The 27,448-nt window shown below is 25.2% G+C and overlaps 1 protein-coding gene across 2 annotated transcripts; it reads right to left on the bottom strand.

Moving 5' to 3' along the window:
- Window positions 1-422: 422 nt before the first annotated feature.
- Window positions 423-27,448, bottom strand: LOC113556429 (excitatory amino acid transporter 1). 2 transcript variants are annotated; one of them, XM_026961365.1, is made up of 11 exons: window positions 27,255-27,448; window positions 26,596-26,630; window positions 7,791-7,970; window positions 6,515-6,832; window positions 6,078-6,120; window positions 5,940-5,985; window positions 2,680-2,872; window positions 2,375-2,608; window positions 1,870-2,064; window positions 1,636-1,770; window positions 423-762 (listed from the first exon to the last, which is right to left on the bottom strand). In XM_026961365.1, exons 2-11 carry the CDS (start codon window positions 26,622-26,624, stop codon window positions 606-608), a joined length of 1,530 nt encoding a protein of 509 aa, XP_026817166.1. In that variant the 5' UTR covers window positions 26,625-26,630; window positions 27,255-27,448; the 3' UTR covers window positions 423-605. The 2 variants fall into 2 exon arrangements, with proteins under 2 accessions (XP_026817166.1, XP_026817167.1); XM_026961366.1 differs by lacking the exons at window positions 26,596-26,630; window positions 27,255-27,448 and adding an exon at window positions 18,024-18,508.

Genomic DNA, 27,448 nt, shown 5'->3' with positions numbered 1-27,448 from the left:
ATATATTAAGACATAAAAGCTTATGTTAACAGATCATAGTATTATTTTAATGATAATTTTTTTAATGAATGTCATCAGAAAATTATTAAAATTAATAATTTGTAACTGTATTACGAGTGATTAAAGTGCATGTATAAAATACAATGATAAATAGGCACCTAATGTGTACAATATATAACTTGCTGAAAAAAATTTTTGGAATTTAAGCAATTAATTACTTAATCTAAGAGAATCTAATCTTCCTAACCTCTTAGATTAGATGTATTATAACGTAAGGTAGGTACATTTCATATGAGTATTTACAATTGTTTTTGGTAACCTATAGGTATCTAACCTATATGTTTATGGTGAACAGTTCTTAATAGTAATAAAAATGTTGTTATTAATAATGGATTACAATAATAATAAAAATAAATATAATAATTTTGTCTAAAACTAATTTGATTTTATTTCGTTAAACAATACACAAAACAATATAATATCTGGTTAATAATAAAAATGATGGTACATTGGTACACTCTTATTAAGATTAAGTTTAAATGTTCTAAAATAGAACGGAAATTAGAAAATAGTCACAAAACGAAAAAAAAAATGGCTGATTGTGTCTACATTGATGTTGTGTGCCATTCATCGTTGGGCACTTTCCCTGCTTCTACGGTTCCGTTGGACGCCATAATTTCCAAATCGTTTTCCGCCAATTTTGCAACAATTCCAGCACCATAAGCGTCTCCAAGTACATTTACAGTCGTCCGGAATCGATCGCTGAAAAGTGAAAACAAAATACAAATTAGATGATAAAAATGAATAGATACTCTTAGTAGTCTTACTATAGAAAAAAAAAATCTAGGAGATATTTTATATTTCTAAAATTTAATGACTATATTTAATATACTACATAGGTATATTTTTTTGGCATATTTTACATTGAATATAACATAAAATTATAATGTTAAAAAATGTAAAAAAAAAATTAACATGCATTAAAATGAAATCTAAAAAGTATACAATTTTTGTAAATGATTCTAATACGTCACCGTGAAAGGAAATGTTATAGAAACATGAACGTACTGCGTATACTTAATCTACTGCAGAAAGCTATTAATTACCTAATAATTGGAGATAAATAATTGTAGTAATTATTAAAATCGTATGTTTAATGTTTTTTTTTATATATACTTTGATTTTATCGTCATTATTTAATAGATTGAATTTAAAATGCTTATAATGTAAATTATAATCGATTTGGCGGTCTTGTAAGTGGACATCACTATAAAACAATGAAGATGCTAACATTTATCCACCCTCGAGTTTATTTTATTTATTACCTGTGTTTCATTAATCATTTATAAAAATAAAGTCAATTTGATAATTTGATCAAATTGTTTTCTTCGCTGCACACGAAAATCAACACTATTTATAGGTAGATACCTATATTAATTATTGTACTGGTAAGTACCTATGTAACTTTAAGATTACGAAGTTTGAATTTAATGAATTTAATTTATTTTAATAGTTTAAAGCTCTAAGTTATGTAAGCCACTTGGGTACTTCACTAGATCACAGTATATTTATATATAGTGTATATGTGTCTACTTAATTATTTTGATTAATATCCGAAAAAATATTTATACTTACAGCAACCAATCGACAGCAATGATCAATGACACATCATCTGCTGGTAGTCCTAATGTGTCCAAAACCATCACCATTGTAACTAATCCTGCTTGAGGAATTCCAGCTGCTCCAATAGATGCCATAGTAGCAGTTACACTATTTAAAATTTAAAATTAATAAGTTATTGAAATAAAAATGTATACGTACAGTATATAGATACTTTGACATTTTTAGTGGAATATTATTATGACGTACCTTACAGCTGCAATTTGACCAAAGCTTAATTGTATGCCTTTCAGCTGAGCAATGAAAATTGCTGCTACGGCTTCATATAAAGCGGTACCATCCATGTTAATTGTTGCTCCAATAGGCATTACAAACCGTGAAACTCGAACGTCAATTTTATTATTTTCTTCTAGACAAGCCATTGAAATTGGCAAAGATGCAGAACTAAAACATAGATTTGAAAATTGTTATTAAAGTTTATCTATTGATTGTAAATTTTAATATAAAATATTTTAATTTTAGAAAGATCTGAGTAAATAATATAAAGTAACAATATACCTAACTATTACTAGATATCAAAATAATGCAATTACTATTTACTTAAAGTTTCTTAAGTCGATTCTTAAATATTAACTCGTTGTTTTACCTCTAATTAACGTACTAACCCTTAGGTAGTAAACTTACAAATGGTTTACGTCAAAATAATATTTTTTTTTACGAGAAAATTGAACAATTTGAACAATAATATTTATACCTGGAAGCTGTTCCGAATGCTGTTATGATAGCTTGGCCCATGTTCATTGTGAATTGGAATGGTAATTGGCGTGTGAATAAACTATACATAAGTGGCAATAGAACAAATCCATGAACGAACAAACCAAGTACTACTGTCAAGAAATACATTCCTAGTCTACCAACGATCACGCCAAAATCGTCCAATTCCAATACTTTAGATGCCACTAAAAAGAGCACACCCATTGGCGATAACCTAAAATAAAAACAAACGATAGACTTTAAGTATATAACATATGTACACATGTATGAAAATTATATCTTTACCATATCACCCAGTTGGTCATTAACATCACAGCTTCACCCAAACTATCGAAAAAGTTTAAAAGTGGCTTTCCCATGGGTCCCAATTTTCCAATGCATATACCAAAAGCTACGGAGAATGCGACTAATCCAAGAACGTTAGATCCTTCAACCATTTCTGACTTTATTTCCCATAGTGTCATATCAGTAGCATTAACTAAAATAAATCATTAATTTTATTATATACACATTATATAAGTACTCAATGATTTATATGCTTTTTAAAATATAAACTATATTATTTATATTACATAGGTAATAATATTATATATCTATAGTATATATAAGTATATATTATATATAGCTATATACTATTATTAGATAAACTTACAGAAAATGAATTGATTAAACAATAGTTTATTTTTAACATGTTATTTTTTATTTATTATTTTAATCTAAACTATATTTTTTTTTTATATAAAGGTTTTCTATATTTTACTATATAGAAATAATAATTTTAATTTAAAATATCTTATAAAATTTTATATCGATTTCATTTGTAGGTACATATGATATATACCTACATTTATAAATCGCTGTCACAGTATTTACGAAGGCATCGATTTCGACACAGACAGATCGGGACATAACGTTGTAAAGTTATTATTCTATTTCACTATAGGTATTTTTGAATTTAATTAACATAAGTATACCTGTAGAATATTTGTAACATATGTAAATATATAAATATAGTTCATAATGCAGTTTGGTAGGTTTTAACTTTTAGATATCATAACTTGATTTAAACGTGATTTCATTTTAGTAAGAATATTATAGATTCTTAGCGGAGTAAATTATAATAATGTATGTTTTTGTACCAGTCATCATCTTTCGGAGCAGTAAAAAGTGCTTCAATGACTAATGTTCAACTTTGAGGACGGTTTATACTGTTTATAGTAGAAAACTTTTAGGGACAAAATTAGAACAGCCAGTATTTTTCGGGATTAAAGAAAAAAAATCACGGAAAACCGGAATATTTATGCAACACCAAATTTTTATAATATCGATTTCGTTATTATGTTGCAATTCAAAAATGAACAACCATAGGTATTAGAAACTTTCACTAAATATTTTTAATTACATTTTCTGGACATGGAATTATTTTCAAAACTATTTTAAATTTTTATATTTTCCACCTTTTTTTACTTACCGTATTATACAATTTTTATTGTGAGTAGAAACAACTTGAACATTTAATAAAACATTCATTGTAAGTTGTTTTTACAGAAATTAAAATATTAAAAATGAAGCATAATCACATTTTTTTTATAAGCATATTAATCTCAAGTTTGAAAAAATCATATCTACATCACAAAAATTAGAAAATATTTTGTTGGTAATTAAAAATTTGCAATTCAAAAATATTATTTTTACAAGGATTTATTACCATAACTTATATATTAAGTATATTTTCAAAATATTTTAGCTTTAGAGCAATCTATCATATTACTAATAGAAAATTAGAAAGTATCTTTAAAAATATAGTCTGATAGTCGACAAACATATTGATATTATATTATTACATTTTCATTCATATTAACCTTTTCGTAAAATCGTTTTCCGTTTACAATATTTTATCAATGAATTACAATTTAACACATCTATATTACTGCAGTGACATACTCAATGGCGAGGTATACTTGGCACTTACTATACAGTAGAGTTAATTCTATGGTTTTTTAAATTTAAATTGGTTTTAATTACAACAATTGTGAAAACTTCGATTTTAAAAACATTATATTATAATATACAGGATGATTCTTTTATCAAACAATACATTATTTCAAAAAGTATTAATGTTTTAGAAAATATTTTTTTACATAGTTTCAAGTTGTTAAAAAACAACGTTTTTATGACAAATTTATATTTTTAATATTTTGATACATAAAATTCGAATTTAGGGTGAGTAGTTTATGAGTTATACTTATTTAAAGTTTAGACAAGAGGAGTAGTGGACAAACATTTTGCGGGGTAACCCCGTACCATTCCACTCCGCGCAACTAAACTTTAAATACGTATAACTCATAAACTACTCACCCTAAATTCGAATTTTATGTATCAAAATACTCAAAAAATTATTCTGCTTTGGAATATGAAATTAAAAATCTATGTTGTCATTCAAAAAAGTAAAAAACTTAAAAAATTTAAGGATTAAAAATATAATTTTTTAATAAAAACGTTTTTTTTAACAATTTGAAACTATGTAAAAAAATATTTACAAAAACATTAATACTTTTTGAAATAATGAGTGTTGTTTGATAAAAGAATCACTCTGTATAGCACAGCTTACGATATAATATGTCTATATGACATTTCAAACTACAATTTTGAACGAAAATAGATAGGTAGTAGTATGTAAGACTTTGGAACATTATATTAGGATCAATCATTTTTTTTTACTTATATGGTGTCATTCAAAGCGATCAATTAAAAGAAAAAATCCAATTTATGAAATAAATCATAGTTTACTAGGTATATATATTCAAGATAAATAAAAAAAACGGTAAAATGTTTGACATGTTTTATTGTGGAACTTAAATGTTGATTTAATGAAATTAGACAAAAAAAAAATATTGAAATAAAGTTTTTTCAATTAATCTTCATATTTTTTTTTTTGTCAATGTGTAATGTAAAATATTAATCAATCTGTTATACAACGATTATATACTAAGTTAAAATGTCATATAGCATAATTGCATAAATAATATTTATACGATGTTAATGTTTAATTTTGTTTTTTTATTAAATGTATAGCAGTATAGCATAGGTACCTAATGTTTGTATTTTATACTTATTAACTATTAGACATAAAATGTTATGCCAAATTAGAAATAATTAATGGCTTATTAGAATTAAATGAAATGAACGGATTTATCATCAAAGATGGCTATTTACTTTGATGTTTAAATAAGCACGAAAGGACGTTTATATAACATAATATTATTATAATAAAAGTGTTTTATATTATTATGTCTGTGCAGCTATGTTAGTACCTATCTGCAACAATTCATTTTCGTTTAACAAACCTTAAACGGCTTAAACTGGGAGAAACTAATACTTCAGATTCGTACATGCATTTATATATTTACCGTACATTTACACTGTAAATTTAAAAAAAATATATTTGTATGTTTTGGAAAAAAATTACAAAATAGGAAAAGCCTATATTATAATTTTCAATTTTTTATTTACAAACATGAGCTAAGATTAAAAAAAATCATTACCTGTTGAGTTCGATAGTACTCTAGGAGGGATAAGTACTGTTCGGTACTAAAAAAAAGTGAATAAAACATAATTACAAATACTAATATAATAATTATTCAATATAAAAATAAATAAAAATAAAAATGCAATATACTCACAGTCGATATTGTTGCTTCAACAAGATTGGCCGGAAATATATTTCTGTAAAATTTCGTAAATAATAAGACGTCTATTTTCATTTAATATCTTTAGCTATAATTATAATATTATAGCCCGTTAATGTTCAATGTTTTGAAAATGTTAATTATTGCAAAAACAGATGTTGGAAATTGATACACCTACTTATAATATTTTATGACTTCACATACGGAGTTTATTACAATAATTTGAGTAACTAATACTGCAAATACGTATGGGTAGCTAAGGAAATAGTAGGTAAAGGAAACAAAATATATGTGTACCTACACGTGTGTTAAAAAAAATATGAATATTTTGCTAAAAAAATAAATATTTTAGTAATAAAATATTTTCTTTTAAATTTTGCGAATCTTTAGAAGAAATTAAGTTTAAAAAATATGAAAAGTTGTGAACTAACCTTATTAAGTCTAATATAGTGTCGACAGTTGTGATTGGTCTAGTTTCTTGGTGTATGCTTGCTGTTTGCTCTTCCTTGCTCATAATTTTACCGGGATGTATCAGCATCACCCAAAATATACCTTGCAAAACTGCCATTGATGTGGTCGCTGCATAATAAGCAATTGATTGGAACCCAATTTTCTTAGACAAAGATAAATCCAACGATCCGATAGCCGATACAATAGATGATACCAATAACGGGACAATTAACATTTTCAACATACGAAGGAAAATATCGCCGGGAAATTGCACGTACGTTATTTCGCGTTTTGTCCATCTATAAACATAATTTAATTAATGTTGTTATTTTTCAATTTTGTGCATTACATACAAAATAGTAAGTGATTTTTATTATTATATTTCATAAACACTTAATTATTGTACAGACGCAACAGCTTAATAAAAGTTAATATATCGTGAAATGTCCTTTATTACATTAATTATAGCTTGTAACATAGATACATTCATCAGACAACTAGTTTAAAATCTAAATGTCAAAACACGTTATTCAGGATGTGGCACGTAGGTAGTTTATGTAGTCCAGCGAAGATCATTGAAACTTCATCGCGAGAAAAACCGTTATAAAATATACTTATTTCATATTCATTCACAGAGCTTAATGATTTATTTGGTATTTTTATTTTACTAATTTAGTAGTATATATATATATGAATTTGACCGACATTGCGGTTTTGTCAAAAAAATATATTTTAAAGCCTATTCGGTTATGTCACCAGTCAAACAAATCTGTTCGACTTTATTTCATTGTCTTTGAAATTACCATATCTTATAGTTCTATTTTTTTTCGTAGCGTTTAGTTAAGTACAGTAATCGCCAGTACCTACACTCATTAGATAAATTACAAATTCGAATTCAAAAAAGTACATATTGGTTAAACATATTATGTTTCGACAATGAACAATGCCAAATGCAACTCTGAAGACGTCATGCTGCCGTGTACTGGTAAACACGCTTCAATAATGATACCAATAGGATTTAGCAATTAGTTATCAGAAATTAAAAATATTCATAGATGAAAAAACTATTGATGTTGTAATTTGTAAGATTTGAATAAATATACTACACATTTATTTTCGCAATGTATTACTGTAATTGTTCACCTGTGGCAGTTGTGACCTGTAGGTTGGAGATAAATCGTATAATCAGAATACGTTTAGATTTTTAACAGATAAACATTGATTTTAAAATCTGTATTAAAATAGTACAGTACTCACTCTGATTTAGATCCTTTTAAAATGAATCCTAACACTACACCACCAGCTACGGAAGCTATTGTCAATATAGTTAGCAAATTATGACGAAAACATGATTCTTCAATTTTCTCTTTGCTTTGTCTCCTGGTAGTACTCATTGTGTTGCGTCCTTGATCTGAATGAGAAGGTTTGAGAGGTGATCTATTGAAAAATACATATAATATAATTAACAAAAAAAAACATATTTTTGTTAATAATTATATCGTTATTTGTGCGTAAACATAAATAAATTAATTGTTATTTGAACTAGTATATTTATCCGTGACCCTATAACCTATAGGATGGTAAACCGGTTTAAGTTGTGATTTCCACGTCCCAATGACTAATATATACTTTAAGTTGATAAATCGCGTTTAGAACACAAAGAAAAAAATAATGCAACATATTATTATTGTTCATGTTTAATGAAAAAAAAAAAATGATTATTTTATTATGTATAGTGTTTTGTAAATGTCCAATGATTATTTTACTGCAACGTAAAAATGTTTTCCATAAAAATGTATAATTCGTTAAAAGAGTTTAACAACAAAAAATATAACGTAACGTCGTCATGTACCTATATTATTACGAATAAGAAATAATACAGAACGATTTATAAATAGGTAATTTACTTATATTGATTACAATATTATAAACGTTTATTATTAAATTAATAAAGTAACATGAATGTTTACTTCAATTTTTTTTAATGTTTGTACTTCATTTGGTATTTGATAAATATAATAATTCATACCAATTTTAATTAAAATATAATATTTAACTAAATACAAGTGTATACAATTTTTATTTCACTAAAAAGCTAAGTTAAAACTCAAAAATATTTATGAAATAAAATGTAATTATACCATTAATCATATGATTACGTTTTAGATATGTCAAAATAAAAGTTAGGAAAAAAATCCTAAATCATATTTACCATAATAATCATTATTCATTTTTAAATCCTTAACTTTGGTAAATTAGTGATTTAATTCTACAATCTTTTTAAATTTACCTACCTAGCTATTTTTTATCTAATTATTTGTATTTGTTTATTAAAATACTATAACTACTTAATAAATATCAGCAATTATTTAGCAATAATATATTTTAGTTATGTCAGACACGATTGATAACATTATAATCTTACTAGATAGTACAAGTTGAATAGGTAGGTATCTCGATAAAGAATAGGTTATCTGTAAATAATAAATATATTCTACGGATTCTTAAAATCCATTATATTATAAGGATGGGAAATATATAATAAGGTCATTGCGTAAAACACAATTTACGTACAAATGCTTTGAGCGGTGTGTAATATTTTACAAAGAAGCTCCTGTATGCTAATTAAAAAAATGCTTACTTCCATTCAATAAATACGTAATCTAACAACAACCTTTAGGTAATTTAGATGTTACAATTTAATTTGAACGCCCCAAAATAAAATAAAATTGTAGCAACTATACTGACAACCCAATCTTATTGATTTATTATTAACGTATACGGTCCACAAATGAAATATTAATAATTTTAAATTTTTGACTTTGTTACTGGGTAGATTTAAAATAAGTAAAGTTAATGATACTTAATAAGTATAACTAAATTAATTATTAAAATATTAATAAATAATATAATATTAATAGTGTACCTATTTACATAGATGATTACACACAACAAGCAAATATTATAATATTTTAAATTAATTAGATTGTATGTTTTATACAGAATTTATTTCTTATTTGTTTTAAGAAAATCATTACGAGAATGTTTCACGATAATTATTACTGTTTGTCTGATAATCAGTAAATTGATTGAAATATTAATCTTAGTCTTAGTTGAAGTTCTACGAATGTTAAATATGACATTTATTTTGATGTCACGTATTCGGCAGACAAAAAGCTTAAATACTGATGTTAACATATGCAGTACTTATAAAGGCCAAGTAAACTTGGTGAAAAAAGATCAATTATAAAAATAAAAATACATTTTAATCCATATCAGCATTCTTATAAAAATTGTCAAATAATGTAAAAATCGTCATAAAAATATATTTTAATTCTTCTCGCAATTCAATATTTATTCTTACCTATAATAATAGTAATATAGTATTATTAATATACCTATTTCGCGCTTCAAACTTATATTATTCAAAAAAATACTACTAGAGCAGTAAAATTTATTTATGCATAGATTATTATAATGTGAATGAAAATATTTCATGTCAATTAATATAAACATAAGAAAAAGTTGCATAAGTATTCATTATTATTTTAAATAATACCTATACTATATAAATAATAATTTACTTTGTTATAAATTAATTTAAATCAGTTTTTAATCTGCATATACACAGTGACTTGGCATCATCTTATTAATTTGTATACTATTTGTAGGTAACTATTATATTTGTGATTAATTAAAAATCTTTTATGTAATCATTTTTAACTTAAATGTAATATACTGTTCATTAATTTTAATTAAAGATTTTATACTTCAGTATAAAATTAATTTAAATATACAATATGTAATTGTAAACGAACAACGATTCTGAATGAAGACAGCTTTTCAGCATATATTTTCTAAGAATAGTTTATTGTCTAGGTAATGTATAATAATCCAAACGAATAATATTTTTTTTAATTACAAAAACCCTTTTTTTAGTTTAAACATCAAATTTCGTCAAAATTGTAACTTGAAATTTCACGTATGTATTTTTATTATTTTAAAATGTATTTAAGTTAAACTTATAAGGGATCTAGCTATATATTTTCAAGCTATTTGACATTGCAAACATTTCTTATCAATATTTATATTTATAAATAGTGATTTGTATATGTTTAAATATCTAATGTCATTAATCTCCAATTGATCATAAAATAATTAATGTGGCTTTACGCTCAATTTTTTAATTTCTAGTTAGCATGTATAAATATTTCGTTTTCTAGACTGGGATGTTAAAATTTAAGATTGTATCAATTTGTATTTATAACGAAATCGATTTTGTCAAAAATTGTTGTTCAATAAATATTTCCGTTTTTTCCTAATTTATTTTTTTATTTTCTGATTAATTTGAGAAGTACTGTGCATTTTCACTTCCCTATTAAATCGCCCTTAAAATTGGAAATCAACATTATTATAGTACCAATAGATTCATTGCTTCGCTTAAAATCTAAAATATAGAGACTTATCTGTATATTTTTTATAAAATATACGTAAAAATGATGTATTATTATAAATAATACATATTTCACCTATTATTATCTTTGATTATAATTTGGGTCAAGGAAATTATAAGCTAATAATTGTATCAATCACTAGTTTTAATAAAATTATTAATTCGACATCATTAAATATTTTAACATTTTAGTATATTATGGCGGTACCTATTTATTTGGCTAAGTACCTAATTATAACTTAAAATCATCTTGAATTCTTGGAAGCATTTACCTTTGACCCGTTTTCTTATTGTAAATCTGATCATTATTATGTTCTTCTATCTGTACAATTTATTAAGTGTAAACATATTCAAAAATTATAATTATTTATTGTTGGTAGGTACACACGATAAAGTAAGCGCTGCACTATTTATATTCTATATGTTACTATCATCATTGCGTTTAAGTAATTACAAGTTATTTTTTTTAATATTTTCAATTATTAAAAATAATTTTAGCTTTAGATAAACATTTTTTATCAAATATTTTCTACATTTAAATAATTTAAGTAATTTTAGTCAACTTTATAGGTTCTTAGTTACTTACCTAAAAAACAGAATTACTACGTACACGCTATACGCTATATATATACTTAAAAAAATATTGACACATTAGGTTTTGTATAATAATAGCTTTTTATTGTGTATTTACGAAATGTTGAAATGTTTAGTGAGTACTGGGTATCTACATAATATGATAGATATTACACTATATATGTATTTATATTTATTTAATATAGTTTGTTAGTTAAGGCAAATTTTATTGTAATAAAAGAAATTTACTGTAATATGATAATAACATATTTGATACGACACGAAAACATATACCTAGGTAGGTATATAAGAATCAGACCTTGGATATTTCATTTAAAATATGAACTAGTTCGTAAACATAAATTTAAACTTATTCATTTATCTAAGTTTTACTTATAAATAAATTTGTACAACTGTGTTATACACAAGACTAATTAACTTTTCTCCAACTCAATAATTCTATTAAACATTATATATTTAAATCATTGTTTATAGATTATTTGTTGGAAATTGATATTAATTTGTCTAATCAATAATCATATAATATATTCCTATTATAATAAGAAAAGAACTTTCAAAATATAATTTATACGTTTATTTGGGTGAGTCAGGCCAGAGTATACAATTTAATAATACCAATACCTATCAAATTACTAATTTTGTTTTTAAATGTATTGTTTCACACACAAAAGTTTCACTAATAAACCTGGGTACTAAACTAGTAACTATCAAAGGGCCCATTAAGGATTTTTCTAGGATTTTAATAAACTATGACTAATCTTTTTCAATAAATAAAATGACCTAAATATAGTAGGTAGTATGTCTTCGAAAAATCTGTGATATCAATTAGTTATAAATTATGTCAACATATAAATATTATATTTCTTTTAAAATAAAACTAATTGTACTCTTATTAAGTAAAAAAAAGTTGGTAATAGAAATATGATTCATATTTAAATCTTGCAATAATATTTATTTATTTTACCTGTATACATATTTTAATTATTATAAAAACATAATAAAACAACAATAGATTTTTAATAATACATTATTGGATTATTGGACAAAAATATTATATATTGTACATGACAAAAAAAATTATTGAAGTTCAGGACCTACCTATAAACTATGGTCTATGGACATTTCTTATGATGGTAGAATTTATTAATGTAAAAATGTATAATACGAGAAATTAAAAATTAAATATTAAATTTATATTATTCATCGTATATATCATAACTTTGCGAGACAAATTAATGGGTAACCTACAAATGAAGGAAGTTACAATTAGATAAAAATAATTCTATTGAATCATGTTTGATATGGACTGGCCTTATTTATTTATTTTGTTCATTTACGCAAATAGAATTTTCAAGTTGAATATTACGCATTTTATGATAATAGACAACTACAAAAAGAAGTATGTATATTTAAAAGTTATTATGTATAATGAAAATTATTATTAATTTTAACACTTAATTCTTATTGTTTATTTGACTTTTCTTTTTAACAACTATATATTAAGCCTTTGAGATTGGATTACTTAACATACGTATCGTTTAGTAATATAAACATATTTATTATAATATAGACATAAAGGAAAAGTTAAAAAAGTGCATATAATTATCAATGTTAGAACGTTTATTATGCAGTAAAATGCTACAATATAATAAACAATTACACGAAAGTGGATTACTACTACTAAATCGGCACTAATAACCCATGGAAATGAAACATTACCTTAAATATATATATGTATAATTTTTAAGAAGTAGCAAGTAATTATAATTACTATTATTATTTATGGACAAATAAGCATTATACAGGTACCTCACTATGTTATATTTTACAGTGTTTGAAATGATATTTGGCAAGACGACTGAAATTCAATTTGATATTTGAATATCAATAATATCATGTATAGTTAACATACTTAAAACAATCTCATACTTGTGTAACACTATTATGTATAATATGCATAATTTATAACTCCGTTTTATTTCAGAGAATTTAAAATAAACAATTATAAAAATCCTTCATATTTAATTATAAAACTAAATACATCAAAAATATTTTTAAAATTGTTGTTTCTGTATTTATATTTAGTTATGATACGAGCTATACATGCTTTAAACAACTTTAATTTAGAAATATAAGTAAAAAAATACATGAAGATTATATAATTCTTCTTTGTTACTTATAAACGTTTATATACAAGAGGCAAACAGTGCAGTGTTTGTCTAAACTATATAAATATAAATTATTATTAAAGTATATTAAATAGTTAGTATTGGACTTTCAAACTTGAAACTGATATAGGAATTTAGAGATATGATAAACAGTACAGGTCTCGCCTCACTTATCATCTTGTCACAAAATAACGATGTAGATGTTTTGTGAATTTGTTATAATAAATGTATAAGCCATGGTTGATAGTCGTACCTAAAAAATGGTTCTGAGCTGAACATAGTTAAAACCATGCTTGTTCATAATTTTTTTAATTTTTTTACTGTCATTAGTTTTTAGCTTTTATATGATTGGCATATCAATGCAATAGCGAAACTAGAGAATAGATTTATTTTAACTTAAATAAAGTTTTTTTAATTAAAACTTAATTAATAAACTTTAATTTATTTGAAAAAGATATGAAGAAACACAATGGCAAAATTAAAAATATATTCTTCATTTTAGTATATCTACCTGTCCTGTTTTTATACTTAGAATATAGAATATGGATTATTAATTATAAAACAATAAAAAAACAATGTTTTTAAAAATAATTATTCTACATGAATCTTAACAAAGCTATGTTCATTATTATTATAATATCAAATATAGATATGAATAAATAAATAAAACTTAATATTATAGTATAAAATTGTTTTTATTTACATTAAATATATTTGGTTAGGCATAGCAGAGTATGCGACTATACGGAATACACACATTGTAAAGGTGATATAAGTCAATATTCTTGGCTAGTAGTTAAACGTTAAAATTAAATTATGACATTAATATTGAGGCATATACCATAACTTATTTAAAAGAAATTTTAAATAAAAAAAAAGTTTATAAAAACACCATTGGCGTAACCAATACATTCCTCGCTTTACTCAAAACCTAAAAATTATGATTTTCGATAAAAAGTAGAAAGCTGATTTATTTTCATTTTGTACTATGTACTCGTAAGTATTTTATTATAATAAAAACGAAACAAAGTATATAATAATAATAAAAAAAAAGTTTGATTGAGTAATCAAATTGAATAAAATGTTTTATACATATATATTGAGTCGTACGTAATATAATAGAATTAGTAGTGAAGAGAAGTTATAGATATTAGGCAGTCCGCCAATAATTATGAATCAAATATTATTTTAAAAGTACGTCATTGTCAATATATCGTACACATATACATTTTAATGAAATTACATAAATATATTGCTATAATATTATTTGAGTCTATAGACTATAAAATATAACTACTTGGTTACTATTTTCATGTTATTATATAGATATAATAAATATTAAACTAATATACTCATTGTAAACTTTTTAACAATTTTAAAAATTTTAATAATAAAAAAATGTAATTATATCAGGTATATAAAAATCGATTATAGAAAAATAACTAAAACGAGTATTGCACATTTAAACTATTGTTATAATAATACATATCTTAAAATAAAATGTATTAATAAACCTAGTTAATCTTTAAAATTCACATATTACGTAATTTAAAAGGTTGATTATATTTTAATAAAATATTGTTATAATAACTGGAACATTTAGAATATAATTTATAATTATTAATATATTTATTATTTAATGATCTGAGTACCTATTTATTAATACATTTTATCTTATTATCAAAATTAAACAAATTCATCAAAATATAATAATAATTTTAACGGTGTATCTACACAGGTTTCGATACAAATAAAATATTTACATAAATAATACTTGTCAAATTTTATTGTTATTTATTTAGGTATTATTTAGGTATGAATCTTTCATTAAGTGTTGTATTTTACAGTATAAATTATAATGATTTTTTTTTTTAATAGATGTTTAATAGTATAATACATAGTATACTGAATAATAATATACCATGTTCCTATGTAGCATCTACACTTGGAAAGTAACAACTTTAGTATATTATTAGTTATTAGAAAGAAGGTACCTATAATAGGTAACGATTTATTACTTGTATTTTTATGATAAAATCTAGTATTTTTAAAACATTCATAAATAGTTTTTCTCTAATAGCTAAAATTTAATCAATTCAAATAGAAATTGATGAGTTATTTCTTTTTTTATGAATCTTGGTTTATATTGATTTAACTATTATAATTACATTACTGATACACCCATCAAATTAAAAACTAAATAAGAAATATCACGATTAAAATTCTTTCTAATAAGATTAAATATCTAAACTATACTTATCTCATTAGTTTTATCGAGTAAAACATCGCATAGTTTACGACATATTATTGTGTTTCTACGATAGGACATATTTTTAAAACATACATGAATAGTTTTTTCTGATAGCTAATTCAAATTTAATGAATTCAAATAGAAATTGATGAGTTATTTCGTTTTTTTGTGAATCTTGGTTTATATTGATTTACTTATTAAAATTACATTACTGTTTCAATTGTCAAATTCAAAGTTAAATAGAAAGTACCAACCATGATAGAAATTCTTTCTATAAAATTATTCATATAACACATTATTCTAATTATAGATACTAATATACTAGGTATCTATAAAATAAACGAGTTTTATCGGATGAAATATCGTATAGTTTATGATTTAATATTTGTATTTTTTACGAAAAAAAATTATTTTTAAAACATGCATCCTAAGCAGTTTTTCGCTAATAGTTCAAATTTAATGAATATAACAGCAATCAAGTAGGTAGTACGTTTCAAAATGAATCATTGTTTAACTTTGTCTATTAATTTATAAAAGGATATTATAATGTATGATTAAACTGGTTCAACCACCAAATTCAAAACTAAATTGGAAGTACTACAATTAAAATTATTTCTAATAAAATTTATATAAATTGTATAATTCTAAGTACTGAATAGTACCTATCATGTGAGTTTTACTGAATGAAATATTGTGTAGGTAATGTGGTTATTCAATCTATTTAGAGGTTATCCTCACCGATGATTAAAAATGATTCAGTAGGTAATGTGGAGAGAACATTGTTTTATTTTTTACAAGACCATTACTATTTAAACATGACACTACAGGATGCATGGCATTTACAAATGACAAGCAAATCGATTGATAATGTAAACTCGCTAACATTTTCTCCATTTAATTACATTCATTATTATAGTATGGTAATCGATGTTACGATGAAAAATCTCCAGAACAGTGGTTTATTAAAAAGGAAAAAACACAAAACAGCATGTGTGAAGTGTTCACATGGAAACTTTTAATTTGACAGTATTTAATTTCACCGCGCGCGCATTCTATGGATAGGAACGCGACTGATCTGATTCAAATTGAAAAAAATGACCAATGTAATAAAAAAGTGGCATGCATAATAATTATATAGTTATAGGTACCGAACAAGTTCAAATTAAAAAACACATTATTTTATAGTTCTGTATTTGAATATACAGCTCATGATAATATAATTATTGTATTTCAAATACTATAGTGTTTTCTATAGTTATGTGTTTAAATATTGTAATGTGTCCAATTGATTTCATAATATAAGCGTGTGTACCTATCTACAGTTGTCCATACAGTTATCCGACAATGTTCACATATTATATATTATACTGTCATATTATACTAAGCGTTAATCGGTATAATTATATTTTGATTCAATCTAGATACATAGGTAAATTAATATAATATGTATCATTGTATCATCGGAAAAGAGTTAAAGTACGTTAAAACATAATAATATGTACTTATTATATCGTTTACGAACTCCGTTGCGGATTTTTGGATGGTTACGCGCGCGGGCATGATATACTATTTACGAAATACGTTAGTTTTCGGATGGTTAGGTACGCGCCCGGGTACATGTAAGTACCAAATTATCATATCTATAAAAATAAACGTATTGTTTTTTCTTAAAAAAAAAAATTGTCAAAAAGAAAACGATACCGTTACATATATTATATCATTTATATTACACTATGTAATTATTGTGTGTTTTCTGCAGTGGAATTATCGTGATACAGCACGTGTGGCGGATGAAAATTGTAGTAGATAAGTCGAATAAGCATATAAGACAAAATATTATGATATACAGGTATACGCGGTGGGTACAGATACCTTCCATATACGTATAGTATAATACCTACGCATATGTGCAATGTCTAATATAGTAATACATATTATGATATCAAATGACAAATACACATGTAAATATGTATGTACACATTGTACACATCATGACAGTACGTTATGATATTATTTATACTCACTATAACTGGACACGCATAAACGTGTATTCGGCGCGAACTAGCGCGGACGGCTGCTGAAGGTGCGGCGGCGTGTCCGTGTGACAAGGATAGTGACCTGCCGGTCGTCGTGTAGATATTATTGTATGTGTGTATGCCTTAATGTTGGAATGTCTATAATGTGAATTCGATATAAAAATCGATACGAATCTGACTCGGACGGGTAGGTTGGGTACCTATGTAACGCGACGGAAGTTAGATTATGGTCGGTAGTTTATATCGTTTCGAGCCGATGTGCCGCGTCGAATTATTACGCGAAAACGATAAACGAAATAATAATTATTCGTACCGCAAATCGTGATCGACAGTCGTAAGCCGGTAAAAAGGTAATACTGTGTTCACACGACGACAACGACGACGACGACAACCGCGACCACGTACCTACGTACCCGAACTGTCCCGTATGTGTAACTAAACAACGGCGCTCAGAACGTGTGCGTCCGTCGTCTGACTCGAGTTCACGTCGGCTCGTCTCGGCCCCCCCGGTCAGTGGCAACAGGTTGTTTTGGCGTGGCCGTGGACCGCGGTAGAGGGAGATCGCGGCGGCGCGGCGTGATGCGAAGAACCACTGGCCGGTAGGCTCGGTAGGGGAAAGTAGGGTTTCGGATGCGTTTTTTGGATAGACGCGCATGGCGTATAATATGCCTACTATCGTACCATTTTGTGTGCAACATTCTTTCGATTTCGAAGTAAATCGAAAAAAAAAATTGTCGGCAAATTAATAATCACGTCCAACGTACTATGTTATAATACCACAACTAGGTATTATTATTATAGCGTTCGCACCCGGTAACTCGATAAATCCGTTTGTGAACGCCTCCACCGTTGTAGACTCCGTTAATGTTTTATATTTTTTTTTCTATAATATTATTATGTAGGTATTATCATGGCTGAAAATATTCATGCACAAAAACTCAAACTTAAAAGTAGAGGTACACATATAAAAGTAAAACTGGTTTCTATTAAGATTTGACCCGACGTGTATCGTTATCGTCTCAAGTCCTATTCGAGTTTTCGTTTTAAGTATGTTGTAGCTATGATATTTATTTAGATAAAACTTTTTTCAGTCATCACAATAATTCTTTAGACTGTATGTAAGGACGTTATTACTCAATATAATATTCAAGAATATATGTCTTAATTATTAAATATTACGACGACAGTAATATTCAAACTAAATGTGTAAATAGTTTATGGATGTACAGTTACCTAATAAAAGTTATTCTAAAAGTAATTTTAAATTCTCTCCGATTTGTTTTGTACATGAATAAGTGCACTACTATGAAATACATATTGCAAATACAATAGAGTCGAGATATTGAGTTCGAACCTCGATAACTTGAAACATTCATATTTCGAAGTTTTTCTTATCCCTTAAAGTGTTTATAAGCTATTCATAACACGAAAAACGCATAAGTCCAACTTATTATTTTACTCTTTGAAATTCGATTTAGAGATACTTTTTAGTTATTGATACTAAGTTTTAATTTCAATTCCTTGAGCGCCCGTCTGCTTTTGAAGCAAGTTCTCATGAAGCATCCACTGCCCATTGAAATAAAGAAGGTACCATAAACTGTTGGTTAATAAATTATTGTTATTTAGTTAGTGCATTATTTAAATTTATTTTAAATTTTGAAAAAATAGAGATATGAATAAATAAGATTTAAAAAAAAATGTTTAGTTCGCTTTTTTTTAGTTATATCTTATATATTCATACTTCTATTTTTGAAGAATTTAAAATAAATTTAAATAATATACTAACTAAACAATAACTATTTTGCTCAATAAAACTTTCATTCATTTCAATTTAGTAGTAATTTTGTCTTATCTCATGTACCTAATGTTCGTATTTAGGCATATTACTTTATACATTTATAATTATTAAACATATTGATTATGCTGATCATTTTATTAATAAGACTTGTTTATAAACAAGTGACAAATAATACATGTAATTATTCTAAGTATAATTTATTTATATATTTATTCTAAATGATTAAAGTGTCTAAAATTATTCGTATCAAAATAGAAATAAGTAGGTTTAATAAATAACACAGTCAAATAAAATAAATACGTGAAAAGATTTTATGTTGGATGCCTGAAAAATCTTGAGCACAGAGTTATAGGTAGGTAGTTTGTTTGTAATAATCTGACCCTGTCACAATGGCGCCGGCATCCGTAGCGATTGATAAAGTCCACTATTGTTGTTACTGAGGGAGTACTACGTAGAAATATATATATATATATATATTTTTTTTTTGGTATGGCATTCATATCGGTAGTGTCCGCCATTTAGAGAATGCGTATGCGCGTTTTAATCGAATAGTCACTGAATATTGGTTTATAAAATAAAATGAAAATATACAAAAATTGTACACTTACAGTTTGGAGAATTATTATTTTGAAAAAATTTTTAGAACTAACAAATACTAGTATATGATACAATTTTGATCATAATAATCGTTTTAAACATCATTGCTCCTACACACTATAGGCTTCAAATTCTAGATACAAGAATATATTTAATATGGTGACAAATATTTTTAATATTCCTGAAAAAAGGTATTTTTTTCACAATTTTTTTAATTTTATTTATTCAAAATATAGACATGAAAATCATGTTTTTATATTAGTCTTATATTATCTTATACTATATGCTTATTGACCAATGTCTGTTTACAGAACAGTCGATTTGTAAGAAATCACAAACTTATATAACTCAATTTATTTCACCTCTTGAAGTGTTTATATAAGTTATATTTGAGGTATGCAACTCGAAAAAACCATAATTCGATTTTATTTTTATTCCCCCTGTGGTGTGAATTTTTGAGAGACTATAATAAATGAATATTTTCATCAGCCAGTAATTCAAAAATGCAGCGACCGACCCTCGGTTTAAAAGGACTAGAGGCGTCACCTTGAATAGGTAGTTTTGAGTACTGACACTACCTGCGACAAACTGGTTTGAACAATTTTAATAAAGATCTTTGTATTTCAAAAGAATATATTATTTTCATGAGTTCACAACTTATGAGAAAATAATTTTTACACTAATTCCCTATAAGAGTTCTTTAATTATTAATTTAACAACAACGAAACGGGAATAAAAAATATTTCGAAATTCAAACCTAGATAAATAAATCCCCATTTTATTTTAAATTGATTGGTTATTTTAACAAATATTTAGAATATATACAAATTAATTAAATAGATATACAGAGTGTATCACAATGATCTGACATATTCAAATGTAATTTTAATGTAAAATTGTGATATCTCTATGATACACCGTGTATATTAAAATATTATCATCACAAATAATATTATGTAATTAAATAATCTCCAATTATTTTAATGCATACCTAATATTTGACAAAACATTTCCATCGACCACATATTTTTTTTACAAATACCTATAGCTATGTAGTATGCATAACATTTATTACAAACAAACATTGACTTTAAGAATCCAATAAAATTAATTTTCATTGGTTTTATAACTCCTAGTTGTGTTTTGGATATAAAGTTTTAAAAAAAAATGAAAAATTTAAATTGTATGTATATTTTTATAAGTGTAAAAAAATCAATTTGAACCAAACATAGGTAATTATCATTTATAATGCGTAAAAGTGTTTCACATTATAATATAATATTCTAAACCTAAATACTATTTGGCTTAGACATTAGTTTTTCAAATTTAAGTCCAATTTTATAATTTCGATATATATATATAATTATTGACGATTAATTTAATAGTTTCCAAAAACAAAAAAAATTATAGTATGTTAATTAATTTTTTAAAATTATTACTCTAAGTAAATATAGATTCGTTCGTATAATAGATTGAAAAAACAATTATTATTTAAATTATTATTTTTTTATGTAAATAATATGCATCAATTATTAATTAATAGCTCAATTTAAAATATAAGTAATATAAAATACATTAATTTGACTGGTGTATTATTTACAAGTCAATATGTTACTATTTATTAATATATTACAATGCATATAAGTATTATAATATAGACTTGCGATGTAACTTGTTTTTATAGTTAAACAATAATAATTATACACCACGGAAATGAAGAACTAATTATTTTCAAAAAATGAATTCCAATATAACTTTTAACTAGTCTGTCCAAATTATAATTTATCAGAGCCAAATTTAAAAATTATAACCATAGAAAAATTCAATAAAATGGGATAAAAATAAAATATATAACATTATGAATTTATTATACAACAAGTCTATAAATAGTAGGTAACAATTAAAAAGTAATGCTCAACTTTTTTTAAACTTAGTTTTATATAAAATATTTTAACATGGAAACTTATTTTAAACAATTTGAATGTCAAATAATGTAATTATATTTGTAAGGGTTTATAAGAAATTATAAATATTAACAATAATAATTAATAAGCGACTTTAGTTATAAATATCATTAGTGATTATATATGTTATATAAATGTTCGTGATTATTTTAAATTGCAAAAATTTGTTTCTTTTTTTATTTACTTATTTAGAATATAGCTAATTACTATCAACTATACTTATTAATATAATCTATAAATAAAAAAACAGCCTTCTAATTATTAACGAAATTAATCTTATCAATTATTTCATAATTAATAGGTAGGTACTTTTAAATCATTTTTTAACACCTTTGACTTCTAATATGTTAAACGATTCATTCAATTATCAAGAAATGTATCTCTCAATTAAACGCATTAGTCAAATATTGGTTATAAAACATTAACTATAAGAAATAATTAACAAGAGGTGTAATTTGATCACGTTTTTTATAAAAATTAACATAGGTAAGTATTTAGGAATAAATTTGAAAAAAAATATCGTATTCCATAAAATAAAAACATTTATTTAGATACATAATATTCTTATTTTAAATGCAGTAAATTCGTTCATGAAATTGTTAAACAATTGTTTTTTTCTCATTTAATATACCTACATATTATAAGCGTACAAGATATATTTTTCAAGATTATTAATTTTTATTTTATTAGCTTATAAATAATTAATTATTATTCTATAGAAACAAACAAAAATTAATTGAGAATATTTTTAAAGATAATTATCTTGGTTAAATTAAATTTTATTAAAATTCCGTGATTATTTTTAATTTATTATTGTAAGTGAAACCGAAATGATAAAAAAATTGTTTTTTTAGATATACTATATATTATATATAATCATATATATATATTCAAATGTACATAATAATAATAATGTACAATTTATATAATATAATACACTTAGCTTCAGTTGATAAATATATTATATAACCAACACGATTATATCCGATTCGTAATCATAATCGAGTTTGCCGGTTTTGTGTTAAATAGGCAAACTATTTTACACAAGAGGCATTAGTAACAATAAAAAGTATTCATCTATCTGTATATTGAGAAAGTAATTAAACTTATATGATAAAATGAAGGATATTCTCCCACCCATACGTCACTTAAACACCTATACCTAATATGATATAAAAACTAATGTATGATGGGTAAATTATTCGTTAATTGGTATCTTTCGGCCATACTTTTTGTCGGAGATTGGACTTAAAAAGTTGTACAAATTTGCGTGGAATAAAAGTAGATAACAGTTGTGTATGGCATCGCATAAAGTGAGCATAATTTCTTGGAGATGACATTTAGCGAACAATTAAACTGGCGTGAGAACGTAATGTGACAATTAATTAATTAGCCGAGCCGCCTATATAGTTATATTTTTTTGGCGGCTTGTAATACACCCTTTTTCCTCCGGACGTGACGCATATTGCCGGATATTATACGCTGCTCACTCATCTCGTTGGTCCCATCACATTATTCTGCTCGCTATCCCACGACTACAATCGACCATTTTAATAAATATATGCAACGGACCCTCTGAATGATAGATACTGAGGCTAACTTAAAAAATGATCAACACGCGATTGATCGAGGCAGAGGTGGAGTCATGGTGAGAGATGATAGGGACAGAGTTTATGGAGTAAATAGAATGAGCGATAGGTGCAGGCAGTAAAAAATGAGATTGCCGTGATAATATTATGATATTACATGTATACGATAGTTTACTGCAGTTCGCTAACTGTGGCTATTTGTGACCGAGGCGGGGGATTCGTAGGCGGGCAGACGATGAAATAAGCGTGAACACGTTTTATCGGCATTATAGGATAGTTACAATGGCATGTAGTAAAACGGTTAGTAGTTGTTAAACGTGTCCCGGATGGGTTTCAACAGTTAACCGCTGGAACGAATAGGTCCCAACCTATTGTACTGGAGGTCAAGTACTACTCGACATATTTATAAAATTACGAGCTGCTATATATACAATATATATAAAAGTTATTAATGTAAAATCCGAAACACGACTGCATCGAGTGTATTTCATGAGTGTCAAAAAATCAGTGTCAATTATTTTAAATAAAACTCACGTGCAATAAAACGAAAACGAATAATATAGTAATAATAATAATAATATTTTTAGATAAGCTAGAAAAAATGCAATATAGTATATGTTGATATCAGGAGACGACCAATTTTTAGAGGGAGACCCTCGCAAAACCAACGATTTAAATTCAGTTTTGTGTATTATTTTAAAATGTTTATTATTAAAATATATATGTATATTTACCTTTATATGGACGTTCTTAGAGATTATGGATAGACAATTTTTATGGTAGACATTGAAATAATTAAATGTGTTAATGATTATAAGAATTGAACTTTAGAGTACCTCAACTTTAACTAATACATTACAAATTTATATAGCTCGGCAATCGTTAGCCGTAGGTATATTACCCATATATTCATCGTAAGTTAACTTAAAATAAACTTGGTTATTTAATCTTTTCATTAGTATATGGGTCGTTTACTAGTGGCTAACGTTTGCCGAGCTATATAAATTTGTAATTTTTAATTATGTATTCAATAACGATATACATATTTATGTAGGTACTTATAATTATGTATTAATAAAAACATATAATTATTAATTACCATTGTAATCCTTGTCAAATGTCTATGTGAAATATTAATGTTAATACCTATATGTAAGAATTTACTACCTACTTAATTTATAAAAGACTATGAATTTACTTCTTCCAAATAATAATTTTGTACAGACAATAGACATAGAATTTAATGGCAAAATATGAGAGCATTCGATTTATGAGAGTTATGAACAAAATATATGTATATTAATTACATTTTTTTCTTTAAGTATAATGATAGTGTCTAAATATTTCGATAATCGGTATTACTAAGTATTAATATTAGTATATTACCTATTATAGTTTAAAATATTATTTATTTATATTAAAGTTATAAAAGATAGATTCATGAATTTTATAATTTATAATTTGCAACTATTCTAAAACATATACTTTTTCGAGTTTAATAATATAATGTAATGCAGTATTTTTTACTAGGTATTTAACAATAAAACAAGGCGACTACTAATAAACATCGAAAGATAATAGTTGCTTACACAAATCATGTTATTACCATTATTATTTCAAATCTAGATACACGTGCAATTTAAAATCTGCTTTGTGGCGATTTTGATTTATTAGTTATTACTCGTAAATCGTTTAATTTAAATCGTTAAACGCTTATAACAAATATATTTATTTTAAACCGGTTTGGGTTATACAACTATGTAGGTAGTTATGAAATTTGTAGTTTTAAAATATTATGAATAGTTTAAGCTATTTGTATAAAAGCTATATAATTTTTAATTCGTTTAGAAAATAACCTTCTAGCTAGATTTTAATAAAAAAATTAAGTTATCGTGCCTACTTTTTTTTAAACAACTATCAAAATAGTTACGCCATTTCACGTTTTTCGTGGGAAGCAAATAACTTATAGGATAAATATACCATGATATGAGCTTTACTTGTAAAATGGTGAGAATTATTTTTACATAAATGCAAGTAATAGTATGATACTTAAAAAAATCACTGATAACAAATAATTGCACCCAAAAATCTGTTTAATATTACATAGCAAATATTTACATATGTACTTAAAACATGAATGTTTGTTTCTACATTTTAATACCTATTAATGTACTTAATTGCAATTCGTTATCTTTAGAATAAAGAAATGTCAAGTGCTTAATACTTAAATAGATCTATATTACGTATATGTAAAATGTAAACGTATTATTTATAAAATATGTTAAATAAAATTAAACTAAATTATTTATGAAAATTTGTGCTAAAAAATATACTTAAGTAACAAAAATTAAGTTAAATACGTGGTTAAAATTAAAATTATTTTGCACTTCTATTTATTTACAAAGCAGGTTCCGGGAGTTCAGAAAACAATGAACGTTTTAATTTTATTGTGTGTCAATATTTACTAAATATATCTCAAACCTTGGGTTAAAAAATAAAACAATGCATCATAAACAAAAAGTAATCTATAAGCACCTACACATAGTTGCAAATAAATATATTCGTTTAAACTTAATCAGTAGGTATATAAGTGTAATGTATGGTTTACTTACATTTCAGATACACGATCGTCGAGGTTCATTTTCTACTGTAACATTACACACAAAAGCGTTGTAAGAAGTTATTATCAAAACAAGTTGACTTCATTTCTATAAAAATTAAAGACCGCGGAACTAAATGATAGTGATAGTAATTTTTTTTTATTGTACTGTAAAGTTATAGTGTGTTTATTTTCAAGTACCCACTTGCTATATGAGATTTTCGGAAATCAAAATTTCGAATAGTCGTTATAGTATACAATTCAAATGGCAATAATTCAGATTTAGGAAGGTAATAGGTATAATAAGAGATTTTGTAAAGCTAGTAGGTACAAAACTTCTTACAGTTAAAATTTGAATAATCATAACAATAGTGACAAAAATAACAGCAGTTGACTATAAGTCGACGGTGTAGGTACCAAACTATTTATTATATCTACAGGTTTGTGGTGGTTTTGTGAGGAAAAATAACACGCGGTATAAAATTATTATGAATATACAATGAATATGGGATTAACACGCACTACCTACTGTATTGGTGCAATATAATAAATTCAAAATAAAGGTAAAAAAAAAATAATGATCGAGGAAAATTAGGTTAATAAATCTCGAGAGGAAAATTAACAATAAATAATATACAAATATACGGTTAATGTAACTTGAGGCTTACTTACGTTTCGGTGTAATTAATCCGCGGCGAATGAGTGTATAAACAGCGGTGATGTATCGCAGCAGAGAGTTCAGGACAACGAGGAGGACCTTGGAGACGACGGCGGCGGGCGTTGAACAGTAAATAGGTGCGGCACTATTTCTTATTGTGTATATAAATAATTTTTTTTTTTATGATTATTTCGTCATAATACGAATA

The sequence above is a fragment of the Rhopalosiphum maidis genome, chromosome 3 (assembly GCF_003676215.2).
Source record: "Rhopalosiphum maidis isolate BTI-1 chromosome 3, ASM367621v3, whole genome shotgun sequence".
NCBI classification, from domain to species: domain Eukaryota; kingdom Metazoa; phylum Arthropoda; class Insecta; order Hemiptera; family Aphididae; genus Rhopalosiphum; species Rhopalosiphum maidis.
The sequence above is the reverse complement of the archived record's forward strand: the minus strand, read 5'-3'. Positions and strand labels throughout refer to the sequence as shown.